At 57.5% G+C, this 27,513-nt stretch overlaps 1 protein-coding gene across 3 annotated transcripts in view; it reads right to left on the bottom strand.

Annotated features, from left to right (window-relative positions):
• LMX1B (LIM homeobox transcription factor 1 beta) overlaps positions 1–27,513 on the bottom strand; it is a 78,167-nt gene that overhangs the window by 513 nt on the left and 50,141 nt on the right. The window contains exons 3-7 of one of the 3 annotated variants that reach the window (XM_081802643.1): positions 4,918–5,150; positions 2,909–3,090; positions 2,633–2,710; positions 2,412–2,494; positions 144–304 (exon numbers count right to left, since the gene is read on the bottom strand). In XM_081802643.1, the coding sequence (XP_081658769.1) occupies positions 144–304; positions 2,412–2,494; positions 2,633–2,710; positions 2,909–3,090; positions 4,918–5,150 (737 nt within the window). Of the gene's footprint in view, positions 1–122; positions 305–2,411; positions 2,495–2,632; positions 2,711–2,908; positions 3,091–4,917; positions 5,151–27,513 lie in introns of all 3 variants that reach the window. The other 2 variants (XM_081802644.1, XM_081802645.1) reach the window with 2 other exon arrangements.

Here is a 27,513-nt window from a genome sequence, read left to right as displayed (position 1 = left end):
GGCTGTGTGGGCGGGGCCTGCCTGGGCCCTGGGGCGGGATGTGGCCGTCCTGGCCCCAGGCCTGCCGGCTCAGGCAGCGGGCGGGGGCGGTGCTGGGGTGCGCAGGGGGCGGGGCGGCTTACCATACGGGTTCATGTGGTCACCTGGCATTTGGGGCGGCGTGAGGCCCTGCTGGAAGGGGTCGCTGCTGCCGTAGGGACTCTGCTCCATGGCCACGATCTGCTGTTGCGGTGGGGCCAGCGGCGTGTAGGAGGCCATCATGCCCTCCATGCGACTCGACAGGACCTCTGGGGACAGAGCACACCTTCACTGACCGGCCCTGTCCACCCTGTCCTGGAGCCCACCCCGCCCCCAGGGAGCCCTCCCAGACGTACCTCAGGAGTTCCCACTGATCTCCCACGTGACGCCCTAGGCCACGGGGCCCGCTGCAGTCCTCCTGACTCTGACCGCCTCTGGACTTCCCCAGGTTGCGTACCGTGATTCAGGGCCACTGAACCCAGGTATCTGACCCCTGGCCCCTCTCCCCAGACACACCCTCCAGCTCCTCCTCAGGAATCAGTTTATCGAAAGCCAGAGACCTCCCCTCCCCACCTCCTCCCTTCCTCCAGTGGCCCTGCCCTCCAGAAGTTCACTGCCTGGGGGACACAGACACTAAGCGGGCAGTAATGATTCAACATGTGGGTGCAATGAGCTCCCTGCGTCTGGGAGCATCAAGGTGGGGCCCAGGCCAAAGAGGCTCAGGGAAGGCTTCCTGGAGGAAGGGACCCCCTGACTCCCTGTCACTTAAAGAATCAGCAGGGGTTCAACCATGTCAGGGGGCAGGCATGCCCTGCCGCAGACAGCAAAGGCAGAGAGGGGAGAAACTAGCCAGTGGGAGCAGGGAGCCCCGTGCATGGGGCTATAGTGTGAGGATGAGAGATGGCCAGGGGTGGGGAGGAAGATGGTCCTCTGGGGGGCCTGAGCTCAGTGTGGTTTTCCCTGAGGCTGTAGGAAGTCTCCAGAGGGTCTTAACCAGGGAGAGGCTGTGGAGAGAGGCTGGCAGGGTGGAGGCTGAAGGCAGGGACCACTGAGGAAATTGAGGGAGGGGCTGGGGTCCCTATGAAGGTGGGTGTGGGAATGACAACTCCTGGGAGGGGCATGCAGGACACAGGAGCAGCAACCACTGCCCTACTTGGCAACTGAGCAGATACAGTGAATGGAGGACAGGAAGGGTCAGAGGTGACTCCCAGGTTCCTGGTGTGGGCACTGGTGGTGGGGGGTGCCATTTGCTGAGATGGAGTGGGGAGGAGCAGAGGGTGTTGTGTGAACGTGGTAGCAGGGGCTGGTGTGTGGAGTACTGTAAGGGCTGTGATGAGCTCAAGGGGGACTGTGGAACATTCTCAGAGGCAGCTGGGAGACCAGAGACACGAGGCCAGGCTGTCTTAGGAGAAGGGGACAGCAGGAGCAGAGAAAAGAACTGGGCTCCAAGGCTCAGGTGCAGCCAGGCACACGGGCCTGGCCCTGAGCCCTGAGTAGAAGGGGCTGCCCATCAGTGCCCTCCACCTGCCCCGGAGCCCCCGTCTCACCTGGGAACAGGCAGCCCTGGGGGCCCCCACTCCTCTTGGGCAGTCCCGAGAAGCTCCCTGTGCCCTCCCTTTAAGGCTCAATGTCCCCATGGGACTTGGGAAGCCAGCCTCCCCCTAACCCCGGCCCAAGAAGTGGTAACAGGATTTTGGCAAAGCCCAGTGTTCGGGGGCCTGGCTGCCGCCCCTCAAACTGTCTCCTTACCACGCAGCAGGAGCCCACCCTGAACTCCGCAACACCCTGCAGAGACTCTCTGGAGATTTCTGCCGAATTCTATCGTGGGCAGTGGGATGTATGTATGGTCACGTTAAAACCGCAGGCTTGGGGCGCCACACGTGGGGCCGAGGCCAGCTTTGCCCCTTACTAGCTGAGGGATCCCAGTAAGTCCTCTGGTCTGAGTCTCAGCCTCCTTGGCTGTGAAATGGGCTGTGACAGTGCCCTTCCCCTCCGGAATAGGTGGACATTCCGAGGCGGAGCATGGCCAGTGGTGACAACCGTGCCTAACACACCCTGAGGGTGGGAGATGGTTGCAGGTGCTTTTGTTTTTGTTTTCTAAGTAAGCTCTATGCCAAATGCGGGGCTTGAACTCCTGACGCTGAGATCAAGAGTTGCACGCTCCACTGACTGAGCCAGCCAGGCGCCCCAGGGGCGAAAATTCTGCCACCCCTCTGGGCAGCCCACACCGCCATCTCTCCTCCCGGGCCCCGCCCGTGGTCCCCGCCGCCTCTCTCCATCCCGGCAGGTTCCACGGCGGCAGCTCCCAGAGCCCTGACGGCCCTGGTGGAAGGGGTCCGGGGTTCGGGGGTGGGGGGGTGTTGTTTCCAGAGGCTGAGCCTGGGCCCTGCCGCCCTGGTCCCAGCTCACCTTGGCCCAGCCGCTGCGAGTTCTGCTGCTCCTGCTGCTGCTGGTGCCGCCGCGCCAACTTCTTCATCTGCAGGGGACACAGGTCGTGCCAGTCCCCACCTCCCTGCCCCGGTCGGCCCCGGCCCCTCCAGCAGGACCCTGTCTTCTGCCTGCACACACCCAACCCCCCAGCCCTGCCCAGCGGGGGTGACAGGTGGCCTCTCACCTTGGCTCTTTGGTTCTGAAACCAGACCTGGACCACACGCACGCTGAGGCCTGTCTCTGCCGCCAGCGTCTCTCGGACCTGCCCAGTGGAGGGACACGGATCAGGCCGGGGGCGGGGGGGGGGCAGCAGGCCAGGGAGGCGGTGGTTTCGGGGTACTGAGGGATGGGGGGCGGGAGGTGGAGGGATGTCCCCGTCCCCAGCAAGAGTGGGGGGGCATTGTCTGGGAAGGCGGCGGGTGTGGGGTGTCAGCCCCGCCCCAGGCCCGCGGCCCCTCACCTTGCGGCAGGGCTTGGAGGACACCTCAAAGGAGGCCTTGAAGGCTCTTCGTTGCTGCGTAGTGAGGATGGTCCGGGGTCGCTTGGGCCTCCGGGGGTCCTTCCCGTCGTCCCCACTGCCTTTACTCTGGCTGCCCTGTCCCTTGGCCGGCTTCATGTCCCCGTCCTCGTCCTCGCTCTTCACTGTGGGGGACACACCCAGCCCATCAGTCTTGTACCCTGAGGCCATTGTTGCCTGGCGGGATCCCATCACCTCCTGCCAACACCAGCCCCCGGCACTCTGGAGACCCCAGGGCAGCATGTCAGCCTTTGAGAAAACTGGTTCCCACTGTGCCAGCCCAGTGCCAGTGGGTCCCACGACCCAGCGAGGAGACTCCAGGGAGCCTTCTTTCTTGGAAGCTTCCAGGGACTAAGAACTGTCAGGCAAAGACATACCCCAAGACATCCTCATACCCATCATACGTGACGACGGCACGCACGCCACACACAGAGTTATGCACTCAACCACTGACACATGCACATGGGCACTGCACATGGGCCCGCATGGGACTGGGCACACGCAGCTCACACACATATTCACACACACACACAGGTGCATGCTCACAGGTGGGGACATACAGGCAAGCACACACCTGAACACACACACGCGCGCGAGTGCACACACATGACGCAGAAGCACGTGTACTCCCCCGCAGACACACCCATGCCCACCATGCCCACACGGCCACTTTCACGCCCCAGAATTGTGGGTCTCAGGAGATGCCAGCCCCAGGCAGACACCGTGCACCTCCCGCTGCCCCCAAGTCTGAACTGGTCTCCTTTCCCCAGGCCCATCTTCCTCAGAGCCCCGGGGGTGGGTCTCCTCCCTCCAAGACCCCCGCCCCCTGCTATGAATGGGCCAGTGGCACCTGGCCAGTGTTTGCCCTGTCGTATGAGTCCAGGCAGCCACCACGGTGCCCTGGCCTGTGGGCAGACAGAGGGACAGACAGATGGGGAGCTCACTGCTTCCTCCCAGGGCCCCGACAGTGACAAAGCTCTTCCAGATGGGCAGGTCCTGTGACTGCGGGCTCTAGGTTACCCTAAAGGGCTCAGAAGACCAGCGCATCTCCTCTCCAAGCCCTCTGCTCCAGTCCTTCCCCACTATCTGGGAATGACAGGGTCCCAGCCTTCTCCCTGGCTTTTCCCTTCTAAGACTCATTCCTAGCTGTACCTGCCCTTCTGCCAGGAGGGCTCTACGCTGGCACAGTTCTTTTGGGGGCTGGAGCAGAGTAGAGAGGTGCCTTCATCCTGGAAAAGGGGGTCTTTGCCTCCATCACAGAAGGCTCCGGTCCCCCCCCACCCAGCCGGGAAACTGCTGAAGAATGCATCAGAGCCTTGCCTCTTGGCCACCAGCAGCCTGCAGACCTGGGGCAGGCAGAGACAGCTGGGGGGCCATGCCCCGGAGGGGGCCACAGCAAGGCGAAGGGAGGGCGAGGGACGCGTGTGTGCACACGTGTCTAAACTGCAGTGCATGTGAGCATGTGGATAAACGTGTGTGGCCACGTGCATAGCTGCTCAGTGCACGTGTGATGTGTGAGCTGGGTCACGTGTGCACAGGCATGTGTGTTTAAGTGTACGCGCACGGGTGTGTTCCTGGGTGTGGGTTCGTGCATGCGTGGGCATCTCAGCACATGTCTACAGATGTTCCTGTGTCCGTGCATGTGTGCTGCTGGGCATGGGTACCCACACACCCATCGTGCGCGCTTGTGCGTGTACATCTGTGGTCCCATGCACGTACACTGGTGCGTGAGCGTGCGTGCTCAGTGGTAGCGTCCGCACGAGCATTTGTGTGCCTGGGGGCGTGCACACACATCGGTGTCCATGTGCACCTGCACACTTGCGTGTGAACACATCAGGGCCATGGGCGTCGGATGTCTGGACATAGGTCAGGTCCTGGGGCCAGGATTGGGCTTCTCCGGCAGGGCCCCCTCCCCGCCCCCCAGCTGCCCCCCAGCTCCAGTCATGGCTCACCAGAGTCGGACTCGTCGGGACTCACGGAGCTGAGCAGGTCCTTCTCCTTCTCGTAGTCGCCCTTGCACAGGAGCTGGCCCTCCTTGAGCACAAACTCGTCGCCCTTGCGTAGCTGCCGCTCACACACGCAGCAGCAGAAGCAGCCCAGGTGGTACACACATTCCAGCGCCCGCATCACGAACTCCGTGGGGGCGATCTTCTCCATGCAGCCGCTGCACTTGGCTGCGAAGAGCCTGCAGGTGCACACGGTGGGCGCATTGGCTCGGCTCGGGGGTCCACCAAGGGCCTCTCCCTCCTGCCACCCTGACCTTCCGCCCCAGGTAGGAGAGGCCCACCCTGGGCGCAGAGCCAGACTGTGGGAGGGTCCCTGGCCCTACTCTTCTGGTGCCCCAGGGCCCTGGTGGCCCAAGAGTGGGTGCTGGGCATCCTGCCCAGAGGTGCCCTCTCCTGGGTGTAGCAGCTCAGGGCCCTTCCTGCTCAGAGACACCGTGGCCACTAGAGGGCAGAACACAAGGTCAGCCTCAACCTTCCCCAAAAGCCAGGTGGGTTCTGGGGCTGAGAAGGGCAGGCGACCCCCTGGTCCCATCTCCCCTCACTCCAGGACCTGCTCTACCTCCTCTCTGCTCCCCCCCACCCACCCAAGCAATCCTGAGCCCTGTCCAGCCCACCACGCAGGCTGGGCTGCTCCTCTCCTGCCTGAGCGCCTGCCCCAGTCCCCTTCCTGGGCTCCTGGCCCCTCTAACCCTTCAGTTCACCCTCCAGGATGAGAGCCAGAGGAAGATGTCTAAAACACACCTCTGCTCACACTGCTCCCCTGCTCCAGACTCTTCCATGACTCCCTGGTGCCTCAAGGCTCTTCACACCCTTACTGTCTTTGCTCCCGAAGGCTGTGGCCCAATGGAACAGCCTGTGGTTTCCCCAGAGCACCTTCCCACTGGCCCTTCAGCATGTTCTTTTTCTGCCCCGTGGCTGGGCTAACCCCTACTTATCCCTCATTTCGGCTTAAGTATCTTTACCAAGCGCAGACACTTACTGAGCATGGACAGCGAGCCAGGCGCGGCTCTAAGCACTCTGCAGGCAGAAGTGCATTTAATCCTTGCAACGACCCGATGAGACAGGGATGAACGTTAACCCCATCTTAGAGATAAGGAAACTGAGGTGCCGAGAGGCGAAGTCACTTGCTCGGGGTCACGTGGTAGTAAGTGACTGGGCCGACTCGGAGCGTGGGCCTGCTCCAGCCCCCTGCACGACAAACCGGGTCCATCTTCCATCTCTGGAGACAAAGCCTGGCGGGGGTCTCCCCGCCTCCAGCGAGCCTGTGTGCAGACGGGTCTGAGCACCGTGGCCCCTCCTCTGCCCTCACCTACTGACCGCTCCTCCTGGCTCCCCCCTCCCAGTCACGTGCCCTGCTCTGTGGGAACTCAGCCTCAACAACACTTTGATGGAAAAATTTATGAAGAATCAAATTATTGCTGCTGGGAGGGAATTAAAACCATTTTTCATTCCCCACGTCCCTGGGCCACGTCTGCGGGTGCCACCTTGGGAGCGCTGTGCGCATCCCATCCCTCTTTATGGCCCGCCATCACAGGCACAGATTACAGCTGCAATTCTCTACTAATCGGTTCGGGAACAGAAATGGCCATAAATGCAAGGCACTCGGCCTGCCTCCCTTCCCGGGGCCGCCATCAGCACCGCCCACGACGAGCTAGTGGGGCGCGGTGGACGGGGCCGATCTGAGCTCTGCCTGCTGCCCTGGCACCAGCCGGGGCGCTCAAATTGGGGGCATCCCCAGCAACCCCTGCCACCCGCCTCTATCTAACGAGCAGGCTCCTACTCATCCTGCAGTGCCCAACTCTAATGCCACCTCCTCTGGGAAGCCTTCTTTGCCGCCCCAGTCAGGGGGAAGTGGCCTCCTGTATGCCCACCTGAGCTTCCCTCAGGCCTCAGTCTCCTCTACTGTGAAATGGGGATGTCAACAGGACCTCCCCCAAAGGGCTGTTGTCAGGATTCGATGATACTGAGCCTGTACCTTGGTACATAAGCATCACATCAGTGACAGCACATGCCCCTGTCAGCTTCCAATTCTGCAGGGGTTCCACAAGGCAGGGCCTGACTCTACCTGATCCCCAAAAAGACCTTGGTGAGTGTTTGCAAAGCAGGTGAGTGAAGGCTTGGGGTGGGCTGAGGCTCAGGCCGGCTGTCGGCTGGACCCCGCTATTGCCCAAATAGTGCATGGCTTTGCAAGGGTAACATGAGCTGGATTTCAGCTCCGATTTGGCCCTTGGGCTGGATAACTTTGTTCGAGGTACAACCTACCCAACTGTCCACGGCAGCCTTTGGCAGAGGCCCCTAGGAATCTGGCTGGCTGTCCAGCTCTGCCAAGGGGCTGGGGAAGGAGCCAGGTTTCCAGAACTTGATGCTCTGACACGGAGGATGCTTCTGCCTTCTCTACCCGCCACCCACCCCACCCCCCGCCCCTTTGTCCCCTCCCCACACTCCTACCTCCTGATCTAGGTGCCACGCTAAGGTCTGCAGCCCGGTCTCAGTGGCCCATGCACAAGCAGCCAGGGGCCCAGGCCGGGGTCAGCGCACCTCGGGGCGGCTCCTGGAGAGGAGGCTCTCTTAGGTAGGGGAGGGGGGCAGCAGGAGGGGTGACCCGCATTTGCAGGCGCCCGCCACCATGCACGCTGCATTCGGAACAGCCGTGCTAATGCCTTGGCAGCAGGGGGTCGATTGCTACTTTCTCCAAACTCATCAACACAATCTATTATTAATACTTCTCCAAAGGCTCGGTGCCGCCATTACGGAGGCAGTGCGAGCCACTTGGGGCGTCATCTATTATCTAGATTGCAAAAACTCGGGATATAAAACAAACTGCGCACACTTTATAAACGGAATGTGCCATCCGCTTAGTCTCCAAGCATCTCTCCACCCAATAAAACATCGGGGGGGATGCATGAAATACTCACTCCCAATTACGGGGCTGCCTTTGTCTATGGAGCCGGGGTGAGCGCGACGAGCGCACGTGTGGGAGGGGCTTGGGGGCGCCAGCGGGGTCCCCTCCTCTCTGCCAGCCCCTCTCCCTCCCTCAACCCCTCCCATCGAGAAGGGCTTGTGGAACCGGCCACTGAGAAGCAGGCCCAGCCACGGGGAGTGGCACTGGGACTGGATGGGCTTGAGTTCAATGCCTGGTTCCACCACTCCCTGGCTAGTAGTGACTGCACAAGTAGTTTCCTCTCTCTGAGCCTCAGCTTACTTATCTGTATAATGGGCTCAATAACACTGCCTGCTTCTCCATGTGAAGAGGCAGCGAGTTGTCAGTGTAAAGCAGTGAGCACAGAGGGAGAGGTCAGTGAGCTGGGCAGGCCTTTTGAGGCCAGGAGTGGGCCTCTCCAGGAATGCTGCACAGAAGCTGCAAATACTGACCAGAGACAAAGTTGCTCAGGCTGGGGAGCTCCGAGCCTTCCTGCCCCGCGGGGGCCCTGGAGCCTGATGCAAAAGGCCCTGCCAGCATCCAAGGCACTGGATTTGGAGCCCAGGTCATGATCTCAATCCTGACTCAGCCACTCACTGGCTCTGTGACCTTGGGCGAGTCTGAGTCTGTGTCCTCATCTGTAAGATGGGGACAGTAGTCCCCACTCCCCAGAATTGTGCTGGGGGTTCCAGATGGATGTGTTTCTGCTTCCCACACTTGGGGTCAAGGGATGGTGGGGGGGGAAGCCCCCTGTGGCTTCCCCTCCAGCTGCCTGGCACCTCTCGGGGCCAATCCCATGGTCCAGCTCCTCCAAGAGCTCCAGATCCAGAGGGCAGCTTCATGACCACACCACAGGCATACAGGCTTGCCAGCAACCTCCCCCCCATCTCCATGTAAACCGCCAAGCCTTTCCTCCTGCTGTCCCTTGTGTCCAGAACACCATTCCTCCCACCCTCAACCTTTGACAGCCAAACACCTGCTTATTCTGAAGGATTCCGCTTGGATATCCCTTCCTCCAGGAAGCCCCCCCTTCTCCTCTCCAGTCTTAGATGTCTTCCTCGCTGAGTTCCCCATCCTCACATCTCCTCTCCATTATGGTATTTACCCGAAGGAATCCACTTTCCCTGTTTCCACGTCCACTTTTCCCTCTTCTTCCTCTATCTTCCACCTCTATCTTCGAAGCTGAGCACAAGGTCCCAGACACACGCAGGTGAGCGGCAAATGTCTGTGCAATGAACGCTGAACCAACCAATACAGCCTATTCCACCTGTGAGGTAGGGCAGGTGGGTACCCGCCCCCAGCCTGGTCTGGCGGGAGCACCCACCACCTGCCCCGGGAAGGCAGTGCCACCTGCAGGAGAGCAGTGTGTAGGGGATGCTGGAACTGGCAGCCCAGGGTTCCATCCTGAGTCCATAACTTTGTCCCTGTGTGACTTTGGTCAAGCCATTTAACCTCTCGGAGCCTGTTTCTTCATCTGTGAAGTGGGACTGGTGGTATCTTCCTACAGGGTTGTTGGAAGGGCCTTCTGCATGCAAAGCCCTTGGCACTGTGCCGGGCATGGAGAAGGCACCCCACGGAGCTGCCTTTCTCTTCTCTTATTGCCCTTCTAGGTCACCCTCACTGGGGTCTCCGTCACTCTTGGGCGCAGGAGTGACACCAGGTTTACAGATCCCAACCAAGCGTCCCCCTCACGACCACCCTGGGTTCTGGGTCCTTCTAGCTTCTGTCTGGCCTGAGCTAGACAAAGCACTCCTGGCTCAATTCTCTATGTGTCTGTCTCACTAATGTTACTGAGCTCAATTATCATCACCTGCATCACCTCATTAAGTCCTCAAAGAACCCTAAATGGAAGACACTGTTTCCATTCCCATTTTACAGATGAGGACACCAAAGTGCAGAGGGCAGGTTCAAGGTCACATGGCAGCACCACCATATACCCTCTCCCTGCTCTGTGCATCCGAATATTTCTCTGCCCACCAATCACCCCTGTCCTTTGCTGGGGGTACCATGCCCAGGTCTGTCTGCCCTCAAGGCTCTGAACGCCCAATTTCTGATTGCTCAGCATAAGCCCAACACCCAGCAGGTGTAGCTGAGTGGGTTTTTCTTAAACCAAACTGAACATCTCCCCGTCACAAACCCATCCTCCCTCCCCCAGGATCATCTGTGATTTTGGAGAAGGAAGTCCCTTTTTAGGGATGTCCTTCCTGTGAAGAGTCCCCAGCTATGAGAACACATCTCTGTCTCCACTGAGTTTTTATTGGTTTATTTGTTTAATGCTCAATTTATTAAACTCATAAAGCTAATAAACAAAACTCTAAAAACCAATTTTTTCTGGAGCATTTGAACATGGATTACAAATCTGATTAATTCTCTTAAGCCACTGACAACTGCAGATAGGTAATGCTTACGTCTGATTTTTTTTTTTTTTAAGATTTTACTTATTTATTTGAGACAGACAGAGATAGAGCACAAGTGGAGGAGGATCAGAGAGAGAGGGAGAGGCAGACTCCCCTCCAAGCAGAGAGCCTGATATGGGGCTTGATCCCAGGACCCTGAGATCATGACCCGAGCTGAAGGCAGACGCTTAACTGACTGAGCCACCCAGGCACCCCTCTATGTCTGATTCTTTTACCTCCAATAAAATTGGCTTCCTAACATCCTGGGGACCCTCCTGCCTCTCCCTGTGGGTTTTTGAGTCCATAAGCATGCACTAGGCTTAGAATCGTGGCTCTGTCCCTTCCTAGCACAGGAACAATACACAGGCCCCTTCTCTCTGAGCCTCAGTGGCCCTCTCTGTTCAATGGGGATAATGGCTGGGCACCAGGCTTAGTAAGTAGGCACCATGATTGCTGTCATCATCTTTTCAAGACCATTGGCACCTGTTCCCCATCCTCGCTGAGTGGAAGCTCCTCTGTTCCCTCCTCACTGTACTGCCATTCCCAGAGCCCATGGCTGCATCTTACAGTTCATGTAGCCCCTCACCAGGGCCTCAGTCCAAGAGTGCCCACCACTTTTAGGATAAGCCCAAAGACCTCATCATGGCACTCAAGGGCTTACTCCAGCGCTGACACACCCGGTCTCAGACCCTCTGCTCCAGCCGCTAGGCCTCTCACTGCTCCCTGAAAACAGCCAGCCCTTCCTGCCCCCTTAACACTTAAAATTCCACCTGCCTGTCTTCTCACCCCCTTTCTTTTGCTTCTTGTTGGACTTCATCCTTCAAGACCCAATTCAAGGGTAACCTCCTCCGTGAAGCCTTCCCTGAGACTGAGATATTTGTGTGTCTGAAGCCCTCACTGACCTAGAAATCAGAAACTGGGTCTGATTCACACACACCCCTCCCACGCTGGGTTCTGGCATTGAGGAGGTGACCAGTGAGTGTCCAATGAATGAGTGAATAATCTGTGAGAAATGAAATAGGCAGCCAGGTAGGACAAGAGAACATTGGCCACTCTGCTTCTAGGAGTTTAAGAAGGCCACCAGGTAGCAAGATAAATGAACTCACCGCTCTTGGCCCACGGCCCCCTTCACGGAGATACAACCCGGAGGCCAATTCCTAACTTGTATCTTGCTTAAGTTCTTTACACACCTCCTATCGGGCTGGGCTCCAACTACACCCTCATCTCCAGTACACAGGGAAAGCCCCCGGGGTGGGAGGGCCACGTTGGTACTCAGTGATTCCCCTGGCCACAGGTGATTGGGTCAGGCCTGGACACCTGGATCAAGGTGAACCAATCCATCCTCTGTCCCTTCTCCTGCTCATCAAGAGCTTTTTGTCAGCCCCCTGAGCTTACAGGGGCACTTTCCACATCTCCAGCACCAGCTATGTGGCCCTGGGTCATTCACAACCCTCCCCCCCTTTTTAAGGTTTATTTATTTATTTGAGAGAGAGAGAGAGGGCACAGGGAGAAGAAGAGAGAGCATCTCAAGCAGACTCCCCGATGAGCCCAGAGCCCGACATGGGGCTCGATCCCAGGACCCTGAGATCATGACCTGAGCCAAAATCAAGAGTTGGACGCTCAACCAAGCCACCCAGGCGCCCCTCGCATCCTTTTCTTGAGCCTCAGTTTCCTCTTCTGTAAAAAGGGGGTGCTGATCTTCCCTCACCTGGTGACTGAGAACCCATTGAGTTTTCACCTGTGTGAGAGGGTCTAGCCCAGTGCCAGGCACAGAGGGCATCCTGCCAGGTGCACAACCCACTCCGTCCCCAGTCTGAGTCTCACCATCGTGCTGGGACACAGGCTCTGGAACCGTCTCTCCTCACCTCCAACTTCATGATGTGAAGCCCCCGATCACATCATGGGGTCTGGCTGTGCCTCTGAGGCACAGATTTCCGTCAGATCCTTGCCCAGGGCCATACTGGGGAACAGGCAGATTTGCTCCTGGCTTCCTTTAGGGTCTCTCTGGGCCCAAGTCCCACAGTCCTTGGACACATTCCCTCCACAGGGAGGGAACCGCAGCCCTCCATCCCTCTGGCTCTACCTTCTCCTGCTCACCCAGCAAACACCCATGGAGGCTGACTCCCAAACAGGCTCGTGCAAGATGCTTGAGGGACAGAGTGGGGCCAAATCTGGTCCCATGGGGGCTGGCATAGCATGAAGTGTGCTTTGACAGACTACACCTTGGGGGGCACAGAAAATCATGACAGTCAATCTGGAAGAGAGCTGGGGACTTCCTGGGAAAAGTGACATGACAGATAATTAAGAAGCTGGTTCTGGAGTCAGAAAGAATGGTGTAGGGGCACCTGGGTGGCTAAGATGGTTAAGCATCTGCCTTTGGCTCAGGTCATGATCCCAGGGTCCTGGGATGAGTCCCACATCAGGCTCCCTGCTCGGCGGGGAGTCTGCTTCTCCTTCTCCCTCTGCCTCTCCCCTTGCTTGTCTCTCTCTCTCAAATGAATAAACAAAATCTTAAAAAAAAAAAAAAAAAAGAATGGTGTAAAGAGTGCATCCCAGCTCTGCCTCTCACTAACTGACCTTGGGGCAAGGAGTGCAATCCCCACCTTACAGGTGTTCACTGTGATATGTTTAAGCTTTCATAGGCTGGTGGCGAGGATCCCAGGATGGCATGGTCGCAGAGCACTTAGGGCGGGCTCCTACACTGTTAGCGCTCCAAACGGTGGCCAACATATTACGGTCTAGGGCTGGGCTTTCTGTGATGATGTGGTCGAGTGATGAGCTGGAGTTCACAGGGGCCCAGGGGACAGGACCCTAGACACTCCTGGGGGCCCAGCTGCTCCTGCTAGAGTTTGCCTGTCACTTGGAGGAGCTGATGGGGTGAGAGCAGGCAGAGGGAGCTGCCTGGCCTCCTCCCTCCCCGACTCGTTGACATCTCCCCCACGTGCCTGCCGCGTCCTTATCATTCCGGGCGTAGCTGTTTTTTATTTTGAGACAAAAAGGGGCCTGTTGATGGGGATCCAACTCAAACCAGCTGCAAACATCTGCTTTGATGCGGCGGCAGCGGCGGGCCAGGCGGGCGGCGGGAGCCGCAGGCGGGGGCCCCGGTGCGCGCGTCAATCACGCGGTTGGAATGTGCTGCGTGGCCGGGCGATCGGACCGGCGGCCTCCGGAGCGCGGGCCTCGCAGGGCCTCTCCGCGGGCCGGGCCTGCAGCGAGGGCTGCCCCGGAGCTTCCTGCGGGCGCGCAGAGCCAGCTGTACGGGGCCGCCGTCTCCGAGGCCCTTTGATCCGGCCCGGGGCACTGTCGGGAGCCCGTGGCCAGGGCTGGAGGTCACGGGCCAGGGGCAGAGAGGGATGGGCACAGTCGGGAGCCACGGGTACCGTCCAGGGGCCAGCCTGGCCAGGCAGGCACACGTCCTGTGACTCCACACACGTTTATGGAGTGCCTACTACTGTCTGGAGGCTGGGGATAGAGCAGTGAGGCAAATGGACAGTCCCTCCCACCCCCAACCCCAACCTCACCCCCAGCTTCCATTCTAATGGGGGAGGGGACAGGTAAGTTAAATCCCTAGCATACAGAGTGTAACAATTGGTGACAATGTGATGAAGAAAAATGGAGGGGGAAGGGCAATGCAGGTGGCCAGGGGTTTTAGAAAGAACAGTCAGAGGACTTACTGAAATCTCTGCAGGGAGGGGGGGGACCCCAACAGAGGGAGCAGCAAGTGCAAAGGGCCTGAGGCTGAGTGGATCTGGGATGTTGGAGAAATGACAAGGAGGCCCTTGTTGCTAAGGCAGGTGAGCAGCAGGGATGGGGTGGGGGGGCTAGGATGTGCAAATAGAAGCAGGGGGCACATCTTGTGGGGCTTTGGCTTTGTGGGAGGGTTCTGAGCAGAGGGGGCATCTGATCTGACATCTTAACCAGGTTCCTCAGGCAGAGCTGCGTATCGGTGGGAGTGGGAGCAGGGAGACGGGTTGGGAGGTTATCTCAATAATCCAGGCAAAAGATAATGTCTGCTCAGACCCAGGGAGGTGCTGAGAAGTGGTATGAGCTGGGATGTGTTTTGCAGGTGGACAGGGACACCAGAGGATGACAGAGAAAGGCTGGACACGTGATTTGGGTGCCTGGGCAATGGGCAGGACGGAGTTGCCATTAAACGAAATGGAGAGGGAAGCCAGGTGGAGGAGGGGAGAATGGGGGTGAAATTCTGCACATGTGATGTGTGATTTGCCTTCTAACAGCCATGTGGATGCGTCCAGGGGCAGCTGCATATAGGAGTCTGGAGTTCGGGGAGAGGCCCAGGCTGGAGATACTGTTTGAGAGCTGCTAGGATACACACACACACACATACACACACACACACACACACACTCACACATATACACTCCTAAGAGTAAGTTGCTGTGTGCACATGGCTTGGCACCTGATAACTAGCCTCTCCCCTTTGGGGCTATGACCCCTGCGGTGGGTAGAGGCAAGGGCCAGCCTCTGCCTCAGGAGGCTGTTTTCCATCGGGGGTACTGTGGCTTCTCTGGGGATCAGACCTCGCCTAGTGACATCAGGTAGAGACAATATGGCAGGGCTGGGCAGGTGGAAGGCAGAGCATCAGCTCCTCTGAGCATCCTCCCACATGCCCCTTCCTGCCTTCTAGCCTGGGCAGCAGTCAGAGGGTCTGTGGGCTCCAGGTGAGGCCCCAAGCTAAGCTCTACCTGTATTGCTTTATTAATCCTTGGGCTGAAGCTCTTCCATCTTTTTCTGCCCTTCACTGATGAATTCATTTGATGATTCTTTTGGTCATTCATTCATCTAACATTCATTGAGCACCTACTATGAGCCAGGCCCTATGCTGAGCTCACAGTAGAAACCTTCTCCCACTGGCTTATCAGATCCCTCTGAGCTGATGGCAGGTTCCCTCCTCCCATTCTCACTGATCACCAGCACCTGGTTGCCAAATCCAGCAGCCATTGCTAGTTATTATGACTAAAAATTTACTGTTTCCTACAGGGCAGGCCCTGTGCCTTATTTGCCCACAGGCCCTTCTCCCATAAGACCCCTCACAGGTAGGCACCGCCACTCCCTTTTCACAAAGGAGGAAAGTGGCTCTCAGAGAGGGTAACACAACCGCTCAGAGTCAGAGCTGGGATCACGGCGAGGATGTTGGGCTCCAGAGCTCCTGCTCGTTCTCCCTGCCTCACTGCATGGTTTCCTGGACCTCCCTGTGCTTGAAGCCCTCTCCTGCCTCAGCCTCCTCCTCCTCCCCTGTCCACCACTTGGAATGGCTTTGCATTTGCTGTCAGCTCAGAGCTGTTGGGCCCATGACCTGGGCTGGGAGGTTACAAAGAGGCGAGGGGCTGATATGCAGGTGAAAGAGGACAGACTCTACGCCACAGGATACAGAGGCCTCTGGATTTCTCTCCAGGGTCCTGAGTGGTCAGAATAGGCCAGGCCCACGCCTGTGTGCCCAGGAAGGGCTGCCAGATCCAGGGCAGGGCCTGCTGAGGTACAAACTCCACTGGGGTGGGGAGGGGTAGGGAAGAGTCATGGAAGACTTCCTGGAGGAAGGGGCCATAAAGAGTACAAAGGTTTGAAAGGGGGTAGTGGTAGGGCTGGGATGGGAACTGGGGGGTGTCTGATTCCAGAGTCTGGGCTCTGTTAGGGGCCATTTTCAGGGATAGGGAGACAGTGGGTCAGTCATGTTGGAAGTGAGAAAAGGGAAGGGTCAGGCTGGAAGCCTTGAATGTTGGGCTAAAGAAGACAGATCAGGTTTTTTTCATTTCCGCCTACTCGTCCACCCACCCACTCAGCCTGCTTCCCTCTATCTATCTATCCATCCACCTATCCAGCCAGCCAGCCACCTGCCCAACTATCCACCCATCGCCCATCCAGCCACCCTCTCAGCCACCCACCCATCCATCCACTGCACCCATCCAACCATTGCGCACATACTCAGGCACTCGCTCAGTGCCAAATCTTGTGCCATGACTCCTCCTCTTGAAAGCAGAAACTGCCTTTTAAGGCTTTGGCTATAAGACTTGTTGATTCTGTCAGCATTGACCAGACACCCGCCATGACTACGCACTGTGCTAGGTGATGAGGAATCAGTGGGGGACAAGAGAGAAGGTCACTTCCCCTCCATGAGCTCCTGGTGCGACAGGCAACAAGGTTTTCCAGGAGAAAGGAGGTCTCAGAAGGAGAAATCCAAGGCACTGGGGGACAGCCTAACGCTGACCAGCTGACATTTTGGCCTCATCATTCTGACCCCAAGGATATGGACTCCTTGGACACAGACCACAGCATTTTAATTAGGGTTATTAACGACACTGATGCACTTCCTTTGAGTAAGTGTTTTCTGGAACAACCTCCATTAAGGCAATTTAATTTTTTGATCAATTTTCTTTCTAGTGCAGTTAAATAATTTACAACTTTTTCCATTTCCATTTTTATTTTACTGAAATTATTTTCATTGAGATAAATTATTTTCCATGAAAAATTTTCAATAAAGTTTTGCTCTACCATCAGGTTTGTGCTCGAATTGCATCTTACTGATTGTAGAGATCTGACTTTTCAGTTAATCTGTACAGTCTTTACCATGGGTAGTTTCACTCTTGTCAATTGTATTTACTACTGGTTAGTTTACCAAGTTAAAATATCCCCCAGGCTCACGTAGGGTGGGTGGTTTTCCGTGTTACCAACGAAATCACCAAAGTTTATGATCACACGTTTTATCAGACAGTCAGTGAAAACATGCTCAGGGTCAAAACCATGGGGTCAAGACAGCCTTGTGGGTGTCCTAGGTTGGGCGCAAATGTCCAGCTTCAGCTGGGACACTATAGGTTAAGTGTACTCCTTTTTGCCCTTCAGAGACTCAAAGACAGTGACCCCTCCCCTGACATCTCCCTCTCCTGGTTACCTCTCCCCCTCCCCCAGGTTCTGGTGGCTGGTTTTCCACACTCCCGTCACAAGCCTGAGTTTGTCCAAATAGCAAGGACAGCCTGACACCCAGCAGCTTGGGCCTCCGGGGGCAAGAAGAGCCATCTCCTCCCTTATTCCCCACTTTATACTCCTCTTAATGTAACCAGAGATAACAATAACTTTGTCAGCCCAATCACTGAGGACCTCACTGCCCAGTCTCTCTTGTGAGATCTTGACTAAGTACCCCTCCCCATCCCACCCCCACACCTGTGCAGTCAAGTTTTTGAGCCCTACCCTGGCAGACTTTGCTACTAAATGTCAAACTCACAGGAACCAGACTAGCCCTGTGCTCAGTGCTTCTCATGTAGCCCCTCCCCACGTGTAGGGGCCTCACATGTAGGTGGACCTCATGACCAACCTGGCAGGTCGGTCACCCTTCCTTACACAGGTCACCCAGCTGGTCAGGTAGAGCTAGGGCCTCATCCCAGGTTAGGCTGGCTGGTGACCACCACATTCTCCTGCCTTCCTGGAGGTTGGGAAGGTGGATGGGGACAGGGAAGCAAATGCCCCAGTGGTTTGGGAGACTTGAGACCTGTGAGTGCCAGGACACAGTCATAGTGCATGCGCAGACCACGTTCCCCAGCTGAGGGGCCTGGGAGAGTAAGCGGACAAGCGGGGGGTCAACAGTACTCCATGCCGGTGGGAGGCAGGAGGGGAATTCTGGAAGAGGAAGCCCTTGGAGGTGTGGCTGGCATGATTTCCTACCCACAGCCAGACCCTTTGGTAGGGAGTTAGAAGAGGCGCTGGGAGACCGCCTCCCTGGGTCTCCGCCCTCGGCTGGGCCGGCGGAGGACGGGCGAGGGGCGAGCCCCGCAGGTCAGGGCCCGGCGCCCGGGCTGGGCACTGCCGCGCACGGCCGCTCGCGGGCCCCCCGCCGCCCGCCCGGCCGTTTAGTGGGTAACTGATCGCCCCGCGCCCCGCCCCAGCCGTCCGCCGCCCGCCGGAGCCGCTTAATCACCGCCCGCCCGGCCGCATTAGCATAGTAATGGCCTTTAAATTGAGCCTCTTTGTTTTTTAATTAAGCTCCCAGCAGGTACAGAGAAGAGCGATTATTGAGGAAGCTGCCAGCGCTAATCGCCCGCAGTCATTTGACAATTAAAAAGCGCCCGGCTTTAACCCTTTCCCCGCGCCCGCAGCAGTTCCCCCCAGCATTTATCCAGTGCCGACTGTGTGCGCACCTGCCCGGTGGGCTTCGCAGACCCCGCCTCTGGCAACTTGGAGAGGTCTCTGCCAATGACTCCATTTTGCCGAGGAACAAACTGAGGCGCAGAGAGGGGAGGTAACTTGCCCAAGACAGACAGCTTGAGCACGGGGGAGCAGGGATTGGCAGACAGATTGCTAGAGAAATCCAGCTGCTTGAGCTCTGCCTGCAGCACTGTCCACCTTGTGAGTCTGGCAAAATCCTTCTTGCGCTTCAAGGCCCTGGGTGGGCATCTCCCCGCCCCATGGCAACAGCCCCTTGGGAATTCTCAAGGCATCCTCTCCTCCCTGCTGGTTCACCCGTACCCCAAATACTGTGTGTCAGGCTCAGTGCTGGGCGCTGGGGAAGCGGTGACCAAGCCAGAAGTGGGGCTCCGCCCACATGGACCTACCCACCGAGAAGAGACACACGCCAAGGTGAAGATAGGCACAACTGCTCCTGATCCAGCCCACGCCGGGGGGCGCATCTGAGAAGACTTTCCTGAAGACAGGTTTGGGTACAGACAGAGGTGGGAGAATCAGCCAGACCAGGATGGGAAGCGGTGGACAGGTCAGGCATCGGAGACTGTGAATGCAAAGGCCCAGAGACAGGACCAGAATTAACCAGAAATAAAAGGTGCAGAGGGTGTGTGTGGAACAAGAGGAGGCTGAGGAGTTTCAGGAGCCAGCTTGATGGTACAGGGACTTCTTGCAGACCCCCTACTTGAAAAATGTGTTATTTAAAAAAAAAACTGAATTTATGTTTGAATAGGTAATGCATTGCATGGTTTAATATTCAAATGTACAAAAAGATGCTGGCTTCGGTCTCCTCCATCGCATCCCTAGCCATTCAGGCCCCCTACCCAGAGGCAACCAGTTTTCCATATGAGCCCTCTTCCCAAGATATGCAATACCTATGTAACACATACATGAACCCGTGTGTATACCATAATCTCCTCCCCCGATTTTTTTTTTTTTAAATGAGGACTGGTTGGGGTTTTGTCCACTCTTTTTTTTGCATAAACACAAATTTACTCTAAAACTGTTCTCCATGCACCCCCTTCCCACCGCATAACTGGGAGAGGACTCCACACCTTGGCCTGGAGCACCTCCTTTTACAGCAGCCCTACATTCTACTGTACAGGCAAACCCTAATTTATTTAACCCGTGCCCTGTTGATAGCCTTGTGGGCCATTTAAAGGATTTTTGTCTTAATCTCAAGAGCCATGGGAAGCCATTGAAATGTTTTAAGTGGGGAGTAGCTTGAGCTATTTACATTTTTAAAAGATCACTTTGGCTGCAGAGCAGGGACCAGGGGTGGGGGAAGCACAGAGTGGAATCTGGAAGACCAGCTAAGCGGATCGCTGGTGGTGCCCTGCAGGGGAGAGGTGGGGGGCGGGCTGGGGGGGGCTGCAGGAGTGGGAGAAGGGGTAGGTCATCAGAGAGCGATGTAGCGATGGCCTAGACATTGGGGTGGGTGGGAGGAGCCCTGGGTGGCTGCTGGATGGGTGAGCAGTGACTGAGATGGGGACACACGGTAGCATTTGGGGGACCACGTGGAGACTCCAGGTCCGCAGTAAGCCCCATCTCACTGCACTTCAGCCTGCGTGGTGTACAATTCATCACTGGGTCTGGGATCTCCCCCCAGGTCAAGCTCTCCAGATCTGAGCCTCATTCTGCCCCAGCCAGCCCCAAGCCCCACGTCTGCCTGCTCACTCTTCAGAGGGGCCTACAGCAAGTGGCCCAGAATGCCCCTTCCTCCACTCCAGGCTGAGCTGGTGTTTGTGAAGAGGGGCAGCCCTGAGAAACACTGGCAGTTGGCTTTTTAATAAATATAGAGAAGGCTCCCTGGGGCATGGGTGTGGGGGCGAGGAGGAGGGCTCTGGCCAGAGGGACAGATTTTGCCCCTGGTCACCACTGGAAGAGATGCCCTTCTCTGCTCTGGGCTCCCCGGTTCCCTGGTGGGGGTGGGGAGCAGACTGTCCATGCGCTGGAGCTCCTCTCACCTTTGTCACTTAGCCACCGTCCCTGGCTCAGAGCTAGAGGTGTCCTCCCAGAGAGGAGCACCCCCTGCCTCTGTTGTAGGCCACAGAAGGCAGTGTGCATGCGGCACTTCGGGCAGGCAGGGGTTAACAGCCTGCCCACCCCCATCTATCAGCCAGCATCTCCCAAACAGACGGACGGGACAAGGCAGCTGTCCAAACAGGCCTGTGTACCTGGTCACAGCCGCAGAGAGGACAGGGCGGTGGCTGTTTACTCTGCTACCCTCCCCCACAGTCTCACACTCACACACTCTCTCTCTCACACACACACACACATGCCCACACGCCCCGGCAGGGCATTTCCCTGCAATCTGGCCTTGGGGATGCACCCTCCACTCCTGAGTCAGAAGGTTCCTAAATGTTGCTGAGACTAGGAAATGTCCTTGGTCAGGGCTCTGGGCTGGGGGGGGGTGGTCTCTAAGGGTTGGGTGCTGAAATGGCTGGCAGGCCCAGCGAGCAATGCTTCCTAAAGCCCACTCTCTGCGAAGAGCAAAAACAGAGTGCCTTGAAGCCGGGGGACCTGGTGAAATTGGGGCACCTGGAGCATCACCATCTCAGATCACTTCCTGGGAATGTCTGCTCAGGGTGGACATGGCTCCCAGTGGGGACTCTTGGGGCTTCTAGGGCCCCATGCCAGGCCCCCTGGACAGCTCCACGTCAGTGTGTCCACACTCCCGCCTCAGGAGAAGCTGACCTCCTTGACTGGCCTCAGACAGGTGTCTCCTCCACTGTCTCCATCTGCCTGAGGCCACCAATAGCCACCCTCACCTCTGCCTGAGCGACGCCGGGGTCCCCCTCTCCCTTGACACCTGTCCCCACATTTGACCCATCAGCAGGCTCCTAAGTGGCTCTCCAACCTGACCCTCCCCACTGGTGGAGATGCCTGTGGGGCTGGGGATGTGACGTGCCCACAGTGCCCAGCCACCAGCATGCCACGCCCTCCCCCTTTATCAGTGTCCCCACTCCCTTCCCCAGGTTCCTTCAGATGCCCCTTCCCTTAGGAGACACCCCCCCCGCCCCGCAATGTCAAGCTCCCCACCTGCTCTGGCACTGTGTATTGAGCTCCTGCTGTGTGCCTGGCTCCAGAGCTCATGCATTACTCCCTTCTTTTCCCTTCAACCCTGTAAGGCAGGGGAAATGATCAGCCATTTCACAGATGAGAAAACTGAGGCTCAGAGAGGCCCCATGCCTTGTGCCATGCCTCACAGCTACAGAGTGTCAGAACCCCAAATAAGAGAGAAGGGCAGTGTGTGATTTGGTCAAGAAACAGAGCCTCTTCGCCTGGGTGGCTCAGTTGGTTAAGCGACTGCCTTCGGCTCAGGTCATGATCCTGGAGTCCCTGGATCGAGTCCCGCATCGGGCTCCCTGCTCAGCAAGGAACCTGCTTCTCCCTCTGACCCTCCCCCCTCTCATGTGCTCTCTCTCTCTTGTTCTCTGTCTCAAATAAATAAATAATCTTTAAAAAAAAAAAAAGAAAAGAAACAGAGCCTCTTGCTTGGTATGTGAGCGGAGTTCCAAGTGTGGTGCCTGGCACAGGTGGGCAGTGAGAGAGGCACAGTTTTGACCAAGTCCCTGTTGCAAAGTGACCCGTGGATCTGTGGACCTCACCACTACCAGGCCATCACCTGTCTCGTGGCTGGGCTGGCATTATTGGGGGGGCAATACAAACAAACGGTCCCCCTTCCCTGGGGCTTTCTGTGTCCTGCTTTCAAGGGGCACTGAGGCTCAGAGAGGGAAGCTCTTGTCCACACTCACCCAGCTGGGACACGGTGCTGCGGCCAGGATTCTGTCCTGGGCTGTGTACCCCCCACCCCTGAGGCCAGGTCCTGGACCCCTCCTCAGCAACCCCCACCCAATGTGACATCTTTACGGCACATGCTGGGTCTGCGAAGGCCTGGATGGGGTGAGGGGGAGGCAGGACACCTCTCAAGTAACGGATTGTAAATTCCTGGGCCCCGGCTTTCCATCCCTAACAACCTCCTCCCGGGGCTCACAGCGCCTGTCCCTTCGCAGTCAATTTAAATGAGGGGTCCCAGACCCTAGGCGTAAAGCATTCCAGACTTGGGAGAGGGGGCAACTATTGTTTCTCTGGGAAAAAATAAAATAAAATAAACCGGGTCTCTGCAGCTTCTAATCACTCTCACATGTGCTGTGTGGTTCCCACCGGGGACAGCCCTCTACAGTGTAGGAGCCCCTCATGGGCACAGACCCTGCTTCTCCCCAGAGCCTGTGAAGGAGGCCCCGGATCCCCATTATACAGGGAAAGAAACTGAGGCTGGAGGGAGAGAATAGAGAGCTACATGCCCTGATCCCCCACCCATCTCATGCCAGACACCGGGTCTAATTTAATTCCCCAATAATCTCGCATTGACTGATGATCCCCATTTCACAGAGGGGACAAGTGAGCGCCTTGCTCACGGGCATCAGCCAGGATCTCCTTGGGCAGACAGACCCTGTGGAATTTGAACCCCAGCCCTCCTGACTCCAGAGCTGGAGACCTTTGCGCTATGCAGTGTGGCCTCCCCAGGTGAGGAGCATCCACTGCTCCTTGGAAGGGGCCTGGTCCCAGCAGCTCTGCCCTGGGCAGGTCCCCCCACCACCACAACTGGGGCCTGAGAGCACCAAGGCTGGTTTTTAATAAGGAAGATGAATTTTCTCGGAAGCCCCGGGTTCGGGGAGCCGACCGAGGCTCTCTCTGCCCTTCTGGTGGGAGGGGGGCAGAGGCTTGGCCCAGTGGCCTCTCTGCTGTCTGCTGGGGGCCTGGGCTGTGGGGGACTACCACCCCAGGCCTGGAGGGAGCTGGCTCTGCACGGCCCGCGCTCTCTCCCCGCATAAGCCCACAGGATATTACACTGCCTTTGTGTGCCTGGTGACCCAGCTGCTGGTTATTGAAAAATTCCACTGCTCGGTGCAGGGCAGGCCCGCTGACCCCTCATCCCGGGACGCGCCTATCTTTCAAAAGATACGGGATTAGAGAGCCAGACCCGACCTGGAGCAAAGCCCCGTCTGGGGTGTCTGTGTTTTCCTGGCCTCTCGGGATACTGGCTGGAGTGGGCTCTTGGCGCAGGATTTAATTAGTTGGAATCAGCCTGCGATTACTGCAACGACTATTTACCCAGCCACTCTGCAGTCTGAGCCCTGCTCGGAACAAAGATGGGCCCCTCGGCCCCGCTGGCCAGGCCAGGGGCCCCATCTGAGCCCGGGCCCAGCTGCTGGGAGGGGAGGGCTGTGGGCCTGGCCAGGCCTTCTGCTGGCGCACCTCATTTAGACAATATTTGTGGGTTTTTGCAATGCAAAGCATCTACATGGGGCTTTTAAAAAATTAAAGCATCTCAAGAAATTTATGGCCGATTTCCGAGCGGGGCCCCTCCCCCCAGCTCATGGCGGGCGGCGGTGGCGGAGCAGAGCTGGGTTTACTGGGTGGGACTGAAGCCTGTGCATGGCATGGGTGAACTGGGTGTGGGGGCCTCGCCTGGGATGCTGAGCTCTGCGACAGCCGAACAGGTACCCTCACCTCATGCTTCCCTTGTCCCCCGCTCTGCCACCTCTAATGCCCTCTGTCTGTCTGTCTGTCCTGCACGCCCCTCCAGGCAACGGGAGTAGTAGCAGCCAGCGTGGTTAGGGAGAAGGGGTCTGTGTGTGTACCCGCCTCCTGATTCCCATGCCTACTCACTACTACTCACTCGTTCTCACATGCGTGACTTCCAGCATGGTACACAGGACTGCACCCATAAATACCCTTCTACCCGCGCCTGTGTGCACCCCTGGATTGCACATGCGAACAGCCTCCAGGCCCCCCCACGGCCACCTACGTGTGCCTGCCAATCAATACTTGTGTGCGTGTTGGCCCTACATGTGGACACGCCCGTACACACACAGCGGCAGCCACTCACACCCACCTGAACGTTTCTGCCGAACCCTGCTCTTGACACAGACACACAAATGTGAGGGTCTGCACCCGTGTGCACACACGTGCTGTCCACATGTTCTCACGTGCACACTAACACATGCCACCTTTGAGGACCACACATGTGTACCACCATATCTACAGGCTAATTCTGAGCAAGTTCCCACATTTATACCCACACACAACAGCTTACACACCCATGAGCACACACACAGACATACACGTTTCCACCTGTGGGGACGCCCACTGCCTCTACTCACGTACGTGGCGTATGTCCGGCCACGGGAGGCTGCTGGGGCGGGCTCGGGGGTCTGCCCCTTAGAGGGATGTCACCCAGATCCAGGGGCAGGTGACTGTTCTGGGACCCCAGGCCTGCTGGCCTACACTGTAGGAGGCTAAGGCATAGGCCAGAGATACTCTTGGGAATTCAGATATGGGAGACCTCTCAGAGCGAAGTTTCTAGAAAAGCTGCCAGGCTGAGGTCCAGGGAGGGGCTGGGGGCCTGGGCACTCTGCCCACAGGTGTTCTCAATCCCTGGCTCAGGAGCCCAGCCTTCAGCTTCCTCTGAAGGAATCATCCCTCTCCTATGCCTCCCCCCACTCTGCCATGGTCATTGGGGTTCCTGTCCTGCCTCGTGGCCTGGGATGCTTGGGGGGGGGTCATCCTGGGGGCAAGGGCAGGGAAGGGGGATGCCCAGATTTGAGCCCAGACTTTGGGCTCCAATGACCTCCCTTTCTACCCTGCCCTAGATACAACTGACCCCTAGCCGCAGAGCCACATAACCTCACAAGTACACAGACACAGGGATGCGCCTATAACACACGTGGACACACACGTGACACATATATAGGGTGACCGGAATGCTATCTATTCACCCAGGGAAACAAAGGCATGGGCTCTGTCACCTACCCACCCCTACTCCTGCCGGTCTGCCGCCCGGAATGTCCTCCCATCTTCACGGCCAGTGCAAACCAGATTCTTCCTCCCTACCCCTCACCCCTGCCTGCCCTTCCTCTCCCCCTCTGGTTGCCAGGGCCAGGGCTGCTCAGAGCTCAAGTTCCCAGAGAGCCCCTGGACTGGGCTGGACCCAGGCCTGTCACAGTCTCCGTGTCCCATTCTAAGTGGCACACAAGTCTGACCGCATCTCGGTGTCCTTACCCAGTAAAGCATCCGCGGTGGTTTAACAAAGGTGAAAACAAGCAAACGCTTTGCTCACACTGTGAGCAAAAGGAACCAGCCACCTGAGGGCTTCTGACTCCCTGTTTGAGGATCACCCCTTGCTAAGCACCACCCCAGGAGGGCCTGGGCGGGGTGAGAGCTGGAGGCCCAGAGTGGCGGGCTTCTTAGGTGTCTGGAAGATGTGGATTCATCTCAGGCTTGTGACTTCACCTCCTGAGGCTCAGTTTTGTCATCTGTAAATTGGGAGGTTACAATCTGCCTTTGCAGGGCTCTGGTGAAGACACAGTGAGACAGTGAATGCAGAGAGCCTGGGCCAGTACTCAGGAAGTGATCCCATCCCCCTCCAAAGCCTAACCGTCCCCCAATCCCGAGGTTCCTACAGGCCCTTGGCCTAAGAGTTCCTGTCCCTGAACCCCAAACACCAAAGAATTCCCTCAGTATCCCTTCCTTGCCCTCCATCCCCTAACCTGCCAGGACACTAAGCTCCCTTTCACTTCCTCAACCTGCCACCTCTCACACCCCGGCCAGCCATGCTCTGAGGAGACTGTCCTTACCCACTGCTACGTGTTCACCTGGCCTCCTTTACTTTCCCAAACCACTATTCAGCTGAAAGTACCCAGCACCTTCCAGACCCGAGGATCCCACCCATCCATCCATTCATCCATTCATTCCACCAGCCCACCGTGTTTTCTGAGCAGCTACTGGGTGCCAGGACTGTGGAAGGGGCTGGACGTCTAAGCTCGACCCTCCTCGGCCATTTGCCACATTCAGCCATCCCTCTCTTCTGGAAACTATGAAGGGACACGGTCTTGACCTCTGCCCCGGCATATCTGCATGTTCCTGGTTCTCCACCTCTGAAATGCCAGGACCCTAGGGCTCTGTCCTCTTACGGCTTCGATGATCGCTTTGATGCCAAAAGCTCTCAAGCCACCCCGTTCCCGTTCTGTCGCACTGATCCCATCCTTCAAGCCCCCCTCTTTCTCCCCTGGGCTCCAGACCCCTTTACCCACCTGCTTCCTGGGCTGTTCTGAGTGGGTGCCCCCAGGGCAGCGCAGCTCAATGTGCTTACAGCCTCGTTCCTGTCACACAGCACACGTACACAAAGATATATGTGCCGGGACATTTGCTGAGATATTGTGTGCGTGTGACAGCGAGGCACTGAGTCCAGCCCAAAGGGCTGTCAGTGGGGGGTTGGGGCGGACGGGTCAATAAATCATAGCTCACCCATTCCCTGGACTGCTACGTCGTGGCTGCAGAGACGGAGGTACCTCCACGTGCGTGGACATGGGCAGACGTCCCCAGCATGCGGCTCGGCGGAGCAAGCACGGGCAGGGCGGAGCAGAGCAGAGCAAATACGGAGCCCGTAAAAACGAAAATCAATGGCATGTGCACAGAACATGCTCGCACACACACGTAAGAAAGGTCTGGAAGGTTACCCCTCAGTCCACTGACCACCTCTAGGAAGGAGTTAGGGGAAGGGATGAGGACTGTCCCATTTTGCTTGCCTTACTTCTGCTTCGTCTGAATTTATTTCACAACGAGCAACAGTGACTTCTATAATAAAAAAGAGAGAAAACGCCCCAACCCGGGTTTGTCACTTCCCCGCGGCTGAGCTCCTTGTGACCAGCTCTTCTGGACGTGACAACCCCCATGCTGCGCCCCCAGGCTTAGGTGCAGGCCTGCTCACGCCGGATTCCTCTTCCTCTCCTGCTCTCCCCACCTGGCACCCCCATCCCTGTATACCCACCCTGCTGGCCCTTCCTCTGGCCTCCTGGCTCTCTGGGAATGACAGAGTATGTCCCCTCAGCAACAGGGCAGAGTAGCCCTGACGTCTTATGTGTGGCCTCACTGTCCTCTCCGGCCAGCCAGAGCCTTCCTTCCACATTTACGTCTGCCGAAGGCCCAGAGATGGTGCCAGCCGGCGGGGGGGGGGGGGGGGGGGGGGGGGGG

This window comes from Leptonychotes weddellii, chromosome 14 (genome assembly GCF_054177405.1).
Source record: "Leptonychotes weddellii isolate Sample4059 chromosome 14, ASM5417740v2, whole genome shotgun sequence".
NCBI classification, from domain to species: domain Eukaryota; kingdom Metazoa; phylum Chordata; class Mammalia; order Carnivora; family Phocidae; genus Leptonychotes; species Leptonychotes weddellii.
The sequence above is the reverse complement of the archived record's forward strand: the minus strand, read 5'-3'. Positions and strand labels throughout refer to the sequence as shown.